Here is an 18,617-nt window from a genome sequence, read left to right on the forward strand (position 1 = left end):
AGTTTCTCAAAAACATAATTTGAAGTCTTTAGATATTAGTGCACAAATTTAAAAGTAGCAATGTAAGTCTGAGTGTTATTGATATGAGCATAGACAACAGCAGTTAGAGCTGACTAACGAATCAAGAACTGTACAAATTATTTTGTTATCCAAGAATGAATGGTAGCATATTCAGCCGTTTGATGTGCAGAACTTCTATTTATATCTCCATGAATTTCCAAAATAGGTAACTTGTTCCAATGGTATTCTCGAAGATCTCCAGAAATTGTGTCTGGTCGTCGAGACTAACTCTGTCGCTCTATGTATATACGTACTAAAGATGCCAGTATCAAACACACAGGTCAATCACAGTTGCTCTGAATTCGAGTAATTTTGACTCATTGTAGAGATATCTCTCATGGTAGCATCTTTTGCCTACAAAACTTTGTTCAAACTCAGTAAAAAATTTCAGGGCATCCCACATCTGAGGCTTAGTCAAAAGCTTCAGCTTCTACTCTGACTGAAAATAGCTGTCGTAAATAGAAAGCCGGTCGAATGCATCAAAATTTGCCTTAAAACCAACAAATTGACTTCCAAATTGAGCACAACCAGCATCAGGCCACCTACAGCCTCCATCTCCGGTGCGCAAGGGGCATAAAGACTCGCATACACGAGTCACTGGATTCATGGGAATGGTGTCCGACACAAGAGAAACAGAGGCAGAAAGATTTGGCTTCTTGTCATGCTGTAAAAACTCACCAGTTTGCGTTTCTGATGGTGAGAATGCTGTCTGTTGAGGAGTATTATCCATGTGGCTGCTTTCGATTCCCACAATGCAATCACCATCTTCTGAGAAATGGACCTTGCACCCAAGTGATTGTACTGCTCGTCTTATAGCCGTAGTTTCCTTCCTGGCTTTCCAAGCCCAATCCCTGCTTAAACTGCTGTTGAGCTTCTCGTTTCGTAGCTCGGCTGCCAAAGACTCCATTGCAGCTGTTGCCTGTTCCGCTTTCGCCTCTGCCAACTCTTTTGCCTAAGAACGTTTAAAATTATCCGATTATTCTTACCAAAGAATTACTTAATTTTTGTGTCTGGCTAAGTCAAACCCTCGCTGAATATCGGGCTACCAACAGACACATACAATTATTGTGACATAATATTAAAAATTCACCCTAAAACTAATCTTGTATTTCATTTTAATGTTCCAAGACACACGACCTTCAATTTTATAATCAAAACAATCTATTAACATATACAAATATATCTAGGGTTGGTAGTATTTGCTGATTATCCCCCAGTAAAAATCTGAGCATCAGTGTACTTGTAATATTGTCACAAAAAGAAAAAGTCACGCATTCAAAAACCCACCACAACAGCCGGTGCACACACCCGGGAATGGTGTGGGCTGGAGAGATGAATTGGGGGAAGAGGTGAGGAAGGATGGAGAGATAGACAGAAACAGTATCTAGGACTCACAGAGAATCTGTCATACGCTCCAACCTAAACAAACTGAAACTTATGGTTCAGGGGGAAAATCAATTTAATTACCTTCTGCAACTCGGAGATTTTCTTAGACATGTTCCGACAGTGCGCTTCAAACTCCCCTGCTTGTGCTTCCGATGGACAAGCCCATCGAAGGTGGAACTGAGGCCAGAGAGTTGGGGCTAAAGATGCAGCAGGGGGGAGTAATGGACCTTTAAGTTTTGATGGATCGAAAAAGTGGTTTAAATGCCCATGAGACATTTCCTCTGATGCCCGTAAATCAGCCAAATAAATCCACAAGCACGCACATGAATCATAAATACCAGCTTCCTGCCTTTCTTTATCACTGAAGGGACGTTAAAGAAAAACCATTTAGAGAGGTCATCCAAAATGATAAAATAAATTTTAACAATACTTATTCCCTTTTCATCCAACTACTGCACAAACAAAAAGATGGACACAGGGTTGTACATCTGAGGCAAGTGCAACCAACAATGGGCTCCAAATCTGATAATGTGGAGCATTGTTATTGCTTCAAAAGGATCTATAAACTATACCGATCTCCACAGATATCATTAAGTGTTATGGTGCTACTAAAAATATGAGATTCACTGATAGTATAACAAAATTTGGGATTGTTTGACTGATTTGTCGAATCAGAAATTAATAAGCTTAAAATAATAATTGCCATTATCAATTCAATTGTTCTCAGTTAAACAGAGAAATTAACCTACAGATCAAACGCCTGAGAAAAAGTTTCCCAAGATGGAAGTTATTGTGGTGTGAAAGAAGTAGTGGTTGAAATAAACAAAGTTTATCTGCAGTCTAGCAACGTTCCATGACATGAAAATTAGCATGAGATAAGAATTTCGAACGGCGCCTATAATGATTGGTAGTTAACTCCTATGTCGGTGTTCGACATGCTATCCACAACAACAATATTAATACAGTATTAAATATTCACATCCTTTACATTGTCTTGGGTTCAATTCACACAAAAGAAACTATTAGAGAAATGGTCTGAGCAAATATGCTAGCTACTACTAGATCACAGTTAAACGTCAATTTGCATCAATTATATTAAACTGAATTTCAGTTTAAAGATTGTAAAAATAATTATTCTACATACTTTAGCTCAATCTGGGGTCTGATTTTTCATTAAAACAAGTATAAAAACGTAGCAGGGAACAGAGTATTCATATTATAATTTATATCAATTGTAAAACCAGGGTAGTGACCAATACCTGTTACAGAAGAAGTTCCCAAATCGGCCGGAGAGCATGCAATCCAGTAAATCAACAAGGAAAATCTGAAATAACAGCAGCAAGATTAATCAAGCAGTATTAAGCTGACTGTTAAAGAAATAGGACTGTAACAATACATCAAATAAAGATACATACCGAGGAAAACTCAAAAGCAAAAGGATAGATTCGCAACAATTGTGAAACACAATCAATCCACTGCAGGGGGAAAAGTTGAATTAATAACCAAAGAGCCAAAAAGCTTTTAATATATTTCTTAGATGCTTGACTGCTGAACTCTATTTTCAACCAAGAAACAATATATTTAAAGACGCATGAGATAATAAGCATGGATTCTAGGCATAAAGAAAAAAGTCAGGGGCACTCATTAAAGTTAAGGGCACTAACACTAAAATCTAGATGTATGAACAAAATTCCATCAAATATGTAATTTACAAACTATCGATCGATGATTAAAAAAATAATATTAGTATACAAACAAATATGGAAGACTGATCTAGTTGCATTTAACGGTTGGGATGTGAGGTTGGCGAGGAACACAACTTTTAAAAGCCCCTAGAAATTTATCTCTCGGTCTTACTCGATTTTCTTCTATTGATTAGGGCGGTTTTAAAAGGGGGGAATATAATTCGGTTTTGTTTTCCATCACTGTTTCTCATTTCCACTTCGATTAATCAACCGATCACAACCTTTTTAGATGTCACCAATCCTCGAGTTAATAATAACTTTCATTGGGACGTGCGTTTCAGGAGATATTTTAATGAGGTAGAATTAGCAGAATTCATTGATCTTCTATGGGTCTTGGACACGGTTAGATTGGAGAGGGGTACGGTTGATGTAAGAGTGTGGCTGGGGGACTCGTCTGGGTTGTTTTCTGTTCGGTCTTTCTACGCTTCTTTCTTCCTGGTTACTGTTTTTCCTTTATTTCCGTATCATAATAATATTTGGAAGATACCGGTACCGTACAAGGTTCAAGTCTTCTCATGGTTAGTGGCGTTCGAGAAACTCCCAACTTGCGACTCAGTGCAAAAAAGGTGGTCAAGCTGCGCATTATGTCCACAATGGTGTAGTTTATGCCGGAAACATGAAGAGAACCAGGACCATCTTCTGTTGCACTGTTCGTTCTCGCGTGAAATCTGGACAAGAGTATTGCAAGAAATGTGTTTCGAATGGACCTTTCCAAGAAAGGCCCGGGACTTATTTATCATGGAGACGGTTTTCCCCAACGACAGAACGAATAAGAGCTTTCGGGTTATGGTTGTCCACGCCAGCTTTTGGTCGCTTTGGTTGGAGAGGAACAGTAGAATATTTTCGGATTCGGCAGAGTCTTTGGATGAAGTATGGGCAAAGATAAAATTCCGGGTCACGACTTGGACAACAGTGCTGCCGGAGTGTAATCATTTATTTATTGCGGATTTAGTTAGGGATTGGAAGTTTGTTTTCAGGTGATTTTATTTTAGAGACTATATTTTCATTATGTAATCTTTTTTCTTAGGATTACTATCCTTTGTAATCCATCTTCTTATTTTAATAAAATTTAGTTTCGTATAAAGAAAAACACTATGATCAAAATTCCCACTTTTATGGTATGCACGCACACGTGTCATGGACATAACCATCACTTCGCTAAATAGTGTGCCACAAGTGCTTTTATTAATTAAACAGGAAACCATAAAATAATATGAGTAGACCACTTCAAGACATAACGGAATGCTTTCAAATCTACGATCACACCAGTCTTCACACTCTTAGTAAAGTCTAAATGCTGGTAAATGACCTTTTCACCCAATTAGGTATTATATTCCAACCCAACATAACAAGTATGCTATGGTCCACACTAAAGTAAATGTGATCGATTCTTAAAAAATGAAGACAACATTGAGCCACGTGTATCAAAATCAGCACATAACAGAAAATTAAAACTTTCCATTTTGTCAACTAAGGGTAATCCCTTCTAAAATACGATCATACAAATAAATATACCATGAAAATGATTTTGAATTTATGTCACGACATCTATCGTGGGAAGAGGCACAAACAATTTTCTAACTAATCGCAGTCACAACTTTTGAACTCTTTTCTGTCAGAATCTTCCTGTCAGATCCGTGCACAAGGAGAGATCGCCAAGTAGGTATAAGCTATTTTTAACCGTCTCAAAAAACTGATCGAAACCATATATAAATTCAGTATGGTACACAAACCAAAAACTCGCTGGAGAATAACAGCAATGGCCGTGCCTGCAAATCAATATAGTGGCAGCAGCGTGGGTGATGTATATTAGGCCTTAAGGTGCAAAAAATTATGTGTATTTAACAGAATCTTATTCATAGTGTGTAAGGTACAAGTTTAATTGAAACATTTCCAAATAAAATTTACCCTATACAAGGAAAATACATGCAATGGGACTTATAATGGATTTAATACAAAAAAAGATTTTAATATTATCTTGTACATAAACTACATCTCCCGCACCATTGCCACTAGCTCACGTCCACAAGCACAGCCATCCATGATTTGATTTCTTGGTAAGTTCTTTATTTACATGTAATGCTCAAATTATTTGTAGTTACAACCAGTTTTCCGATCTGATTAAAACTAGCCTATACGTAACAAAACAAATATTTGTCTAGTATCAAGTATGAACTTGGTGATCTTTACTTGTTTGCCGATTAATTGGGAGATTTTTTAGAAAACTATTAGAAGTTCTACAGTTGCAATTGCGCTATTTGAAAATTATCTGCAGGTTTTCTTCATAACATATGTCGTGACATAAATTTGAATCCTTGTAAATGGTTTAATCATTTGTACGAATTTTGTTTTAAAAAGAAATTGAATATCCCCGGGTTGAAGAGTGAAGATGTTCAACTTTTCGGTTCCTGCCAGTTTAGGTACATGGGGAATTCCAATAGGGTAAATGGCGCACAACCATAACTAAAAACTCTCTATTTGATTAGCAAGAACCACTAAGAGAATTTTCCGGTAAGGGTCATTTTGATCTCATACCATATGTGCACCCATTAGTGAATGCTAATGTCTCCATCGATGCTAATGAAATTCAGCGGCAACAAATCAAAGTAACAAGAAACAAAATTTAGATATTACAGTTATAAATAGAGTGTTTCATAATTTTTACTAAGTACATTAGTAAATTCCAACTGATCATAGCAATCTCAGGATATTTCTATCTTTGCATATGCATTTTTGTCAGTATAAAGATTGCCACAAAATATAATATTATTGACTGAAAAATGATTGCTTTAAAGAAATATGTCTCACAGTTTACAGTTAGCTTGTTGCACATTTATTTGAACAATTAACGCATCCAAAGTGCTAACCAGCAGAACCTTTATATCTTCTGCTTACTATATGGAAAAACAATGCTCCCTGCTGTGACTAGATTCAAAAGAAGATTCACTTGGTAATAGATGTTTTAAAGTATTTAAGTGGGGCTAACATATTCTAGAAGTTCACAAAAAAGTAACATGGCAAATAAGTATTTCCTTGAAAGACTATAAATAAGTCAGTAGGATAATTAGCAGTCCTAAATTTTTCTAGAAAATGTACCTGCAGAAAGATTGGTGAGTAACTATTTTGACCATGCGAAGAAGACTGCGACTGAGATGCAAGAGATCCAGATGATTGGCGCATTGGGGAAGATGGGATACTCCCTGTAGAAGCCTGCCGTGATAATTCAAGAGGAACACTTCCAGTCCCAGATACAGATGGAATTCCCAGACGATCTGAAAACGGATGACCAAAAGCGAGCCAATCTTTTTCTACAAGTGCCTGAATTAAAGGAAAAGATTGAGCCCCAGTTACTAAAGCTAGCGTCCAACAGTAATTATAGCAAATCTAAGCCTCTAAATTTCACTATAATTGCTTGAAAAGTACAACTAAAGACCTCAACTTTTGGTCATACAATGTGGGCATGCTATTATTTTTATTGTCTTTCGGGGTTCTAAAATTTGATAGCCGCAAGGGAGGTTTTCTCTCTTGTTAACAGCACTGTTCTTGTGGAAAATCTTCATATGTTTAAGGGTTGTCATACAAAACTTTCTTACTTTATTGATCAGTTACAATTATATTTCTTAACCTAAATCTTGTTGGTTAGGTTCTTATTCCTCATACTGTTTTTTTCCATCAACATATTGTTTTATTTCATCATTTCAGTATTAAAATATATGTAGTTGCACAAAATGTCTCACAAAATTTTGAGAAAGAGGCGAAGAACAGATCAAATAGCATGTTTAATTATAGTCCAAAAGCTACAGCATATAAGATAATGTTTAAGCCACTTAAAAGGAAGAAAATTTTAGATAAGAAAAAATAACACATAAAAATGAAGAAGATCCAGGGGCACAAAGCTCATACCTGGAAACCTTTAATTGTCCTATAATATGGATCAAGAAGCAAGCTTGCAAGGGAGACCAATTGAGTTGTTCTATCCCATCCATCACTGAATATTTTTGTAACATTTAGTAAAAACGAAAACACTACATGTAGGATTTACTATCTATAAATAATAACTATCACGGTCACAAGCACCAAAGGAACACAAGCTCCGTCCAAAGAAGCAGATTAATGTCATTTGTCATAATACAGCAAGGAATAAATGATATAGATTAGAGGCGAGATCTAAAATTTCAGCCTGATACCAGAATATAAATTACACTGTTGCTCTTGCACCAGTTACACAAATTAATATGCACCACATTCAGATCCGATATAAACAGATTGAAATGCACATAGAGAGAAATACTTCCCATACTGGTGGTATATCAACAAATAAGATAGTATCCGTTTCACAATGTTTTTATAATAGTTGAGAGCAAGACAAGGTGATTTAAGTTTTATTAGAGGTTCATGAATACAAAAACATTAATTCTATATCAATATATTACACTCCATGAATTAACCGGCCTCGTTAATCCAATGTCTGATTCATGAAAATGATGAGTCATTTTCTCAAAATAACCATCCATTTTTCAAAACAATCCTCAATGGAATAATCCAGCAGTTCACTCCAGTAGGTTAAGAGTGCTCCATTACCCACTATATGAATCATTGTAAGTCCCGTCTCAACAGTACAAAGTTGTGCCAAATAGTCAATGCAACTTGCAAGTTACAAAACAGGTTATTTAAAAAGTCAATGGATGTTTATAACCGAGTCAGAGAAGGTAAGCAAGCATAAAGTGAAGCAATGCAAAAATAGACACAGCCAGTCCAGAGTTGGGCTTTCACCATCGAACATGTCTATACATCAACACGATCTACAAAAAGTTTTGTATCCATGAATAAAGGTACAAAAAGCCATGAGGAATCTATACGCATAAATATATGAAGAATATGGATTAGGTGAGCAAGTAATTCATCATTTTACATCTACAATTGCGTTTGGATTGATAGGTTTGATTTGGAGGAAATGATTTGATTTCGGGAAGGATTTAAGGAATGATTTCAAACAAAATCCACCTGGAGTGTTTTTGAAATCCACTACAATTACAATGGAAATCATTTAACTTAACATATAGTGAATTTGAAATTTAATCGAATTTTGTCAATCCAAACAACTTAAGTAATTTAAAATAATGGATTTTTTTAAATCTATCAATCCTAACACAACCTTGAGGGTACTAAATCCAAAAAAAGAATCGCCATACAAGTGGAAAAATAAGCATAAATTTAAAAGGCAATGAAGGACTGGTCCAATTCACAAGTATTTGTCATATATGTAACATAAGGTTTTTCGACAAGAGAGTTCTGCCTTGGTTAACATAATAGAATATTTTCCTGCTTATGACTCTAACTATGAAATAACGGTCAAGATATCCTCACCTACAATGAACGAGCACTGTTGCTGATTCTAGAGCAACCCGTGCAGCAATCCAAGCAGAACCAGCCAAAACACTTTGAACATGAATCAACCAACCACTATCCCCAAGAGTTGAGACAGAAGCGGACATACTGCTGAGATTACCCCCTCCCCAAGTCCATCCACCATGCCTCTATCAATCAAAAGGCAAAGGAATGAGTAAAAAACTATATTAATTATCAGCATACAGAAATTCCAGCTTGGGCATCACTTTTACAATTGCCAGATAAGTGGTTGATTTATCATAACATCTAAATGTGAAGTAAGATAACTAAGAAAGGTTAAAAAAATTGTCATTTCTTGGGCGGTCACAAAACTTACTGAGCAGCAAGAATTGCTTCTTTCTCGTAGTCCAACAACCCAGAAAAAATATTTTCCAAAAGCACCAGCTAAATGGGTGGGGAGGATCATCCATTAGCACCAGAATCTATTTTTATGTTGTGCTTCTGTAATTATATGGAATCAGGAGTGATGAGGTCCAAGGTTTAGTTGCATAAATTAGGGGAAACATTGGGTGGTTAAGTTTAGAGGCAGAAATTGATACTATTAGTGGATAATGTGGATGTCTGAGAGGTGTACAAGTGAAACTGGATATTCCTAGTCTGACGGCTAAAAAACAGATATTTGACTACACATAAAGGCACCACTTCGACTCAGAAAGAAATTAAGTGGTAAAGGTAGGATCAAGAATGCAAGCAAGAAGCAGAAACATACCAAAAAAGAAGACATTCCATCAGATGAATTGGAGCCATGAGTATCTACATAGTCCCTGAGCCGAGCAAGGCTCTCTCTCATAGCATGTATGTTATCTATCCCAAAGAAAACGATCTGAAAGCACTCAACGTGAAATAATGTGATATATCAACAAAATTGGAAGAGAGAATTACCAGCCAAAAACCAAAAATTCTTATGATATTGAGATGCATAATTTAACATCTCGAACCAATACGGACCTCAGATTGAAAATAATTAGAAGATGACTCGGATCCACCTCCCATTGCTCCATTTGCTAAAGCATTTTTCCTGGGTCTTGCATCAGCAATATATAATTTCCTAAATGAAAATTACAACTTCATCAGTATAATCTTCAAAAAGCAGATATTTGATCTGCGACCTGCATCATGATAATATGTCAGTGAAATTTGATTTGTTGGGACATTCAGTTGCTTGGGTATCAAGATGTATTGTGGTAGAATGCAATCAAGACATTAGCAATAAAGGAAGCCAAAAGGGAATTTTAATAATAAAAATTACTGCAAGAATTAGCATTAAAATAAAAACAAAATGAAAATAGGACTACCTACGGTCCTTCGTTCCTGCAAGTTGAGTACAGAGTGCAGCGACTAGCTTCTCATCAGCATTGCTGCATATAAGTTCATAGGGATCTCCTCAAAGATTCTAAAACAACAAAAACCATAGAAGCTACATTACTTCACTTATCTTAATTCACCTTCTCATATTCATCATGAGTCCAACCAGCGGCTGGGAAGAACGTGCAAGGACAGCTCCAGTTCCTACAGCTCATCATCCAAAAAAATTAAACAAGACATTAAGAATTAAAAAAATTAATTTTGAAACTGAAATAGCACATACCGGGATCACACCATGAAATTACTGGCAATCTACATCGTGCACGAAAGGAACAAGCCTGCTGTATTTCTTCATCGCTAATGATAGCAACCAAGCAAGTACAAGTACAACAGCATGCAGCATTATGTGTTACTCCTGAATAGACTTCACAAACAAAAGCAGCAGGCAGAGTACCTTACCTAATAGAGTTTGGAAAAAGCAGCGCAAATGGATAGGTTGAGCACATTGTATAGCTAGAATTCACTTTGCTTATCCTCCACCATTCATTAGAAAAAGTGAACGAACCATCTTCAATTGTTCCGAGTGTAGCATGATGTGACCTTAATCTGAGAAGCCGGAGATACTCATCCACTAGCCGCAGCTTAGGGTTTGTGTTACTGAATCTTGATGGTCCAGAGGCAAAAGCATAAAGATCCCAGAATCTGGCTAGCCTAGTGCATCTTATTAATGCATCAAACACAGCATGCCTCTGCAAAGACGCCGTATTTCACAACAGGATTACATTTAAAACATATAATTTGGAGTGGTATTAACTATTGGAGAAATTTAACAAGGAAAAGACTGAAAAACGAATGCAAATTCTAACAAGGGAAAATGATGACATATTGAAGTCCAACACCAACAGTTAAACTGCCCAATAGAATTCAACTAACATAAATACGACCAACTAAATGAAGTAAACGAGTAAGCTAGTGTGATAAATATACATGGTTAACCACATCTTCAACAAATTTTCTCAAATTTAATTTGCCCATCCAGTTCATATCGCGCAGGTTCAGGCTGAACAAAAGAGTCAGAAACAAGATACTGTATTGAGAAGTATCAACTTTGCACCAAAACAATTGAAAATTTTCTCGCTAAATGTCAGATACAGTTTCATGATACAAAGCCCTAGGACTCTGAAGGATGAAATGAAAGGCTGCATTTTAAGCACATTTGCCGGTGAAGTTTAATGAGAGTTTAAATCAAAATTATTTCAATTCATAGCATTATTAGATTGTTTAGAAACAAGTTATATTTGAATTGATAAATTACATATAATTTCTTTTACCTCATAACATTGCTACACCAATATAACATTATAAATATAGCTTTCCTCTCAGGCTGATGCCTGACTTGGTGAATGTGTTTTTTTAATGTTTTTCAATATATACGGCAGCTGGAAATTCACATACAACTCGTATATTGAATATCTTGTCAAAATAGTTCAAAGCAACGACAACTGACAACCAAAGAATTTCATTTACCCAGAATCAGGGGGAAGCATATGAAAAGTGAGAGAACAGACCTAGCTAAGAATGCAAAAAAAAAGTCAGAAAAATAATAGTTTAAGCACTGTGCCTTTTTTATATCTTAAAATGGTATTAGTAGGGCTACTTTTGTGTTTTTTTTCAACCCCGTTTTCTTTCCTTAAAAATAGAAAACTTGTTTCATTTATATTTCTTTTTTCTCGAAAATGTGTTTTCCTCAGCAAACAGTTTTTTAATGCAGCCCCCATCCATTTAAATGTATTTATACTTGTTCAATTTGACACCACTAAAATATAAATAGCAATTATTCATTCATCCAAAAATTACAGGTTCATAAAATCAGTAAAAAGTTATTTAACTTGACACCGGCAAACGTAGAAACTTTATTGCAAAGTTACAACTACAGCAGAGAATCATTCCATCAAAGGAAGATCAAATATAGATTGCTTTATCCAATAAACTCCTTCAAGCATATACCTAGAAAATACTTTCAGGTACGGGAGAAACTAAGTCAGGCATAGCATCACGTTTTCCGTTAAACCTATTGCCCACTAAAGTTTGAATTATATAGTTGATTACATGTTTAATACACATCATTTCATTTATAAGAATTCTGATTATTTAAATAAGAAGTGGCTAAGTGCAAACAAACAATTGGGCTCAAATACAATTAACAAGTTTGAATATATTTTGAGATAACTTTGAGTCAAAAAAATTTGTTCAATGATTCGAGAGCCGTTCGTTAGCTTCAAAATTTTATAAAAATATTTAAAATCAACAACTCATCAGCTTGAACCATAGAGCAACTTCTTGACAGAGCTCGAAATTATGTTAGAACAAAAAAAAAATGGAGCCTGATTGCCTGAAATCAAACTCTAGTTTGACTGAATGAATGTGAAATTATGATTAGTATGCCGATTAATTAGATTCGTCAAAATCCCCAACTTGGATAGTTAGTTAGCTCCCCAAATTATGAACCATCAAAGTTATACATCAATCTATATTGTGCTCAAGAACATGTTTTGCTAGGTGTTTAAAAAACCCTAATGTGAACGCTGATTCAAACACTTCAACTACAATATTCTAGAAATAAATTTCTAAGGCATGTCTGAAATAATCAGTATTACATAATTAAGACCTACGGTGAACACAGCTTTTGTTTATTTGATTTCTCTGGGTAAAGGTCAGTGATAACCTTTAGAAGAAATCAGATATCAAGACAAGGGCACAGTAGCACACAAACAGTATTTTGTTTGACCTGTATGGCAATGAATAATCTTTGAATGCCAAAACATACTTGAACATGCCCCATGAAGGGATTGTTTTCTTTCTCCTTTTTTTGTTCACATGTTATGAGTTCTCTGCAAACCATATCAGATTTGAAATGAAAAGTAAATGAACCTGGTGCATAAATATATAATGCTTTTGAGAATATTATTCATCAATATATTACATTTCAAACAAGTCTGTATATCAAGTATATGAACTGCATAGCTACAAGGAGCAAGATTCGGAAATAAAAAAGAATATGAACTTTCCATCATCAGAACGACTTGCCTGTTTTGTTCGAGGCCGAAATCCAAATACAATGATTCTCATGTCTTTGCCTGCAATCATAGTAAAAACAGTAAATTTGTCACAACAATCAGCAGCACCATAACCTACAAATCAACTGGTAGACAAATAATATATGGACGAGTTATTTGGGCAATTTGAATCATCCTAATACATAAACAAACTGCCACAAAACATTCAGTTACTTTTCTGATCAAAGAGTGCTTTCACTGACTAAATATAGACAGCCTATTAAAAACTGGCTTATCATTTTTATAAGAAAAGGATGAAGCATACCAATGACCTGAAGCAACCGTTGCGACGGAGTTTTTTCAGGCTGCTTGGGGCCTGGTGGAATCTTCATAATCTTCAGCAAAGAAAAAAGTGATCGTAATCATAAACATTATAATCATGGGAAGTAAGGTAATCTTAAAGCCGTGATTAACCAAAAGTAATCAAACAAACAACATGGACAGAGGGGTTAACAATGTAAAGCCAAAACATAAGTCTCATTGCATCCGAGACAATACGTAAACAAGAATACATATGGGTATGTATGCCATGAAATCTAAATAAAATTCCCTGAAGTTAGAATAGAAACTTATCCACCCAAAAGTAGTGTCACTGTTTCTTTAAAGCCAACTTCCAATCCAGCACCCCTCCTTTCCCAAATGAATAAATATCAACTTAACAAATAACAATTAATTTAACCAATGAGAAACAGAGGAGAGAACTAAAAAAATCAGAAGCTTCTGCAACAAGAAAGAATGCTTGATAGAACATTAAGCAAAGCATATGCAAATTATGGTCTACAGCTAAAGTAAGAGAAAAATAAACAACTAACCATTTTTCCGAACTTCTCTATCGTCGCCAACGGTATGGTGCCGAGTCCTATTATGTTTCTAGATTGATCACTCTAGAAAAGGAGAAGTCAAATCAAGGAAAAAAATATGGGCAAAAATAAAACTAAAAATATTCCAAAAAATTGCTTGTGAAAAAAGTTCAGATTCTCAAAGCACATAACATTTCCAGTCCTAATGGAAATGAGAAAAGCTAGTGTGTTTCTTTACTTGTAGCTATTTTATATTAAAATTCAACCAAGTCCTGACCACGAATAAACACCGTGAGTATAAATTTCCTTTCAACAGTGATGGCATGATAAAAATAATAATGAATTATATGAATGAGCATACGTTAACTTGCTCAGATGTAATTAATGGAAGGCTGCCCATCAGCATACAAAGAAATTAACACATCTTAAAATTATTGAAAATGGGACTAGGAAATGAATATGATTCTGTTAGCTGGACACCAATCACCATCAAAGCAAGCTACTCAAATAGAACATGGCACACAGGCCGAGCATAACTTCCTCAATGGAAAACCGCGTGCATTTACCCCAAGAAGAAACATCAAGCCCTTGACATTGGATACCAAGAACAGAACAGGCAAGCTAAAATGACCCAATGAATGTGGTTGACATTATTATTAAGTAATTGCAAGTAGCAACCAAACAGGAAAAAAACAATGAGTAGGATGATAGTTTTCGAAAAGATTGTCACACAGTTTAAATGTTATCGTATGAAAAATCTTGGCCAACTCTAGCCATCAAAACATACACTTCAATTATATTTGCAGTTGACTGTGCACCATCTATAAGAGCCAACATCTGAAGGGGCATTTACATAGAAGATAATACATCTCTCTGTGAAAATGGGTTTTATCTATTTTTGTGATGCTCGACACCCAGGATTTCAGAAATTTCAGTTAGAAAGGTATTAACAAGCTTTTATGATAAGTTCATAACATATGCACATTTTTAACTATAATTATGCTTTAAATAAACATTGTCTTCTACTTTCATTTAACTAGTTTATGCTCTGCTCAATGTAGGAATGAGGGAAAAAAATTTGATCATGAGCAAAAAAGAATGAGAAGAAAGAAAACTATGGAAGTGCCTTAAAGATAGGATTCTGCATTTGATGATTGGCCATCAATCTGATATCAGTCATACCTCTCTGCGTGATGGTCCAAATGATATGATTTTTGACAATAAAAGTTATAAATTTGAGTTCTCTTAGATATTAGTAGTGATCCAGCCAAACATTAAACAAACTTATCGTGTTTAAGGAAGAATAAACCTTATACATAAATTAGTATTTCTTCATATTTTTATAATTCATTCAAATTATTCAATCTTCTCTTTAATGGTTTAGGTCCATTAATTTCTATGATAAAAATCATTCTGGTTAATTTCATAATAATAAATTTAATGAAAAATTTATGAATCCAAGTACTGTCTTCCCTTGCACTTACTTACTTTCACTCATACCACCAGTAGATTGAGCACTTACAAGGCTCATATTCTCCATAATAGCCTTTCTAAAAAAAAAAGATGCCCAAGTCCTGACTAATATCATGACCACACCATGAAATGATATCAAACATCCAATCTAACCAGTGTTCTAAAAAGCAGTATGCGTTAGGCGAGCGGCCGCCCACCGCCTATTTTTTTACTTAAATATTTAATTTTTCTTGTTTATCTCCGTATTTTTTCAATAATTCCTCTATATCAGATTCAAATTTAAAATCAATGACACATTCTTCCTCTTTATGCGATATAAATTGATTGAAAAATATGTCAAATAATTTTTTTTAAAAAAATTTAAAAAAATAAAATAAAAAAATTATATATATTACATTAGACGGCCGCCTACACGGCTTCTAAAAATCGAGGCGGTGAGCAATTACCTCGGTCCTAGGCGGCGTCTTTTAAAATACTATATCTAACCAAAAAAATGCTAAAAATTTTCTTGTAAAGGAAAAATGGAAGATACTAGCCAAAATAATAAATAATAATAATAAAGACTAAAGTTCTGAAAATGAACAGGAAAAGAATCAGCTACGATTTTTCATAGGTTTTAATTTATTGTTATGAAGTTCAATTTAATAAAGCATTCCTTTAAACATGGCAACATGGCCGTCATTACCTTTTTCAAACAATGCATAACATTAATGCATTGGTTCACAACCTTGTAAGATTTTTCAAAGCCAAGAAAATTACCCCATACTTACTATACGAGTTAAAAAAATGAACATAGGGACATATTTTTTTTTTTTTTTGAGAAGAAACTATTTTTTATTGATAGAATTTGTTTTACATAACATAGGGACATATTTAATGCCTTACTCACAAGGAAAAGAAGACGGAAGTTCGTAACGAATAATGTTCCAGCTTCATCAATATTCACAAGAACAACGCCATAACCCTGGAGGAAAATTTCAAATCTCAGTCATCCTCTAAATATTCATATTTAAATGCTAACAAAATATTAAATCTACAATCATATGTTCTATTTATTGATGTCATCAAACATAAGCCAGAATACATTACGCTGACAATTTCGTATGCCGTTAAACTCAAGCAAACACAGCATCGATAAGTTTTTACTTAGACTCTTAATCCAAAATCACCAATCAATTTAAACACGCAGCTACAGGATACCAGATCTGCGATAACATGTCAGAGCTAACGCAGATCGACATCAGTTAAATAAGTTGTCTGCGATGAGGGGCTCATGCACCCAACAATCCAAGCGCTGAGGAAGCGAATAGTTCAAAAAAAAAATTGGTATGTGATATAAGCTAATAGAAAGGGGGTGGAAGAAATTGCAGATCGAATGGAAAATGGAATTTAGTCAAAGATAGGAGAAGAATGAAATACATATAGAACTCGAAACGAAGAGTCGAGTTAAGGTAAACATATGTAAATCGTGATTAGAAATTGGACTTCCAGTTATGAATTTTCAAATAAGGGCATTGCAGTCATTCTGAATGTTATCATAAATGTTGTATATCATTACTTGCACACACTAAACACTTAGATAATACCATAGTTTAACGGTCAAACCCAGTGAGGTTTGAGTATAGCACCTAGTGAATTTCGCTAGGATAAAGCACGTGTCTGGGCTTGAATCTTGGGCCCAGGCTCCATGGCACTGCTTCATCTTGCACCTGGACTATGTAGATGAGACTGTTGCTATACTTTAGTAGAGCACTTCATCCAGTGCCTAGGACTGTTCCTCTCGATTTTTTCATACACTTGGTCAAATAACAAAATTTATGCATAATCTGTTTGCGGTTGATTTCTTTAATCTCAAATTTTGAAAATAGCCTTAATTTCAATCCCTTCCCGAAAATCTCTTATAAGTGCAAACATGGAATGGGATCATGAATCTCCCATAGACTATTGAATAAACAACATTTACAGGTTCCATTGACAATTATTTCAAGAATTATGTAAGGCAAAGCTTCAAACCCGTTGCCTATTTCCTAACAGTTTAAAACAAGTAAACAAAGAAGGAATAACCAACAATCCCACAAAAGTTCACCCATGAAAACACCGATCAACATATATAATCATGTACCTCCACTATGACTTGCTCCGCTTCAAGCAAGAATTGTCGTAATCCTTGAGGAACAGACCTCGAAACAGGCTGCAGCATCACTCAAAACAAAAGAAAGAAAACAATCAATCCCGATTGAAGAGTTTTTCTCGGGCACGAAATGGCGATCCCATGGACTAATCAAACCCTAATTAGGGATTACTAAAAAGAGTGAATCATTACATACATCAACTTTGGTCCACTCAATGGCGTCCCAACTACCGGCGCCTTCGATCCTTTCCGACTCCGTGAGTCTAGCCTCAGGATCTCTCGTGGGCGGCGTCCGTCGCGCCGACCGACTTCTGGGTACAGACATTTTTGTGGGGGTGATTTGAGAAAACCGATCTCTGTAAAACGCAGGTCACCGAGTGACGTCAGACCAACCGTTTCTCTTCGACGATAATTTTCTTGAAATTATATATTATATTAGAATTTTAATACATTTTAGGCAAAATATCCATTTTAATAATCAATGTGATATTTTTAGTTCTTAAAGTTTATTTGAATAAAATAAAAAAAAAGCCATGTAAAATTATATATTTAATTAATTTTAGACATTTCAATCTAAAATTAATTAAATAATCAATAATATTGTTAAACTTTTTTCCTGAAATAATTGTTAAACTTTTACAAATATGTAATTAAATAAATTTATCGAGATATGTACGTGGTCAACAACGTAATTATAAATTTTAACAATGATATTAGCTATTTAGTTACATTATTTTGACAAGAATGACTAAAAATATCAAAAGTACATAATTACAAAACTATAATTGATTAGTCGAAACATATAAGACTAAAAATATCGCATACTTGCATACATAATTAAAATTGATATTTTGCCTTAATTTTATTTTTTTATTTCAAAAAATTCTTTATTCAAAAAAATAATTCTAAATTTCAAAACTTATTTAAGTGAATTAAATTTAATTCATTTATGTACCTTTTTTTTTCAAAAAGAAATGTATGTAATTTTTGATTTAAAGTACTTTTAAAATTTTAAAAGTCAGTTAATGCAAATATTCAAAAGTGAAACATGACGATGGACAAAGTGCAAAATGTTGGCAAGAACGGCATGAACAAAACCACGACAAGTCGAGATCACCCAAAAACTATAAATAAGGCAATTGTTCAAATCGATAGAACTTTGTGCATTTTTCCCTTTTTTTAATAACATTTT

General features: G+C 34.6%; 1 protein-coding gene across 3 annotated transcripts; it reads right to left on the reverse strand.

Annotated features, from left to right (window-relative positions):
- Positions 1–476: 476 nt before the first annotated feature.
- On the reverse strand, positions 477–17,846 carry LOC142538031 (phosphatidylinositol-3-phosphatase myotubularin-1-like). 3 transcript variants are annotated; one of them, XM_075643478.1, is made up of 19 exons: positions 17,622–17,846; positions 17,417–17,485; positions 16,184–16,258; positions 13,834–13,905; positions 13,287–13,356; positions 12,993–13,042; positions 10,365–10,654; positions 10,189–10,262; positions 10,046–10,109; positions 9,896–9,958; positions 9,549–9,648; positions 9,310–9,423; positions 8,559–8,728; positions 7,095–7,179; positions 6,288–6,509; positions 2,862–2,921; positions 2,706–2,770; positions 1,528–1,807; positions 477–1,012 (listed from the first exon to the last, which is right to left on the reverse strand). In XM_075643478.1, exons 1-19 carry the CDS (start codon positions 17,748–17,750, stop codon positions 491–493), a joined length of 2,574 nt encoding a protein of 857 aa, XP_075499593.1. In that variant the 5' UTR covers positions 17,751–17,846; the 3' UTR covers positions 477–490. The 3 variants fall into 3 exon arrangements, with proteins under 3 accessions (XP_075499593.1, XP_075499599.1, XP_075499606.1); XM_075643491.1 differs by lacking the exon at positions 1,528–1,807 and having other exon boundaries at positions 683–1,012; XM_075643484.1 differs by lacking the exons at positions 13,834–13,905; positions 16,184–16,258; positions 17,417–17,485; positions 17,622–17,846 and adding an exon at positions 12,733–12,796.
- Positions 17,847–18,617: the final 771 nt, after the last annotated feature.

The sequence above is a fragment of the Primulina tabacum genome, chromosome 1, assembly GCF_025594145.1.
Source record: "Primulina tabacum isolate GXHZ01 chromosome 1, ASM2559414v2, whole genome shotgun sequence".
Taxonomy (NCBI): Eukaryota; Viridiplantae; Streptophyta; class Magnoliopsida; order Lamiales; family Gesneriaceae; genus Primulina; species Primulina tabacum.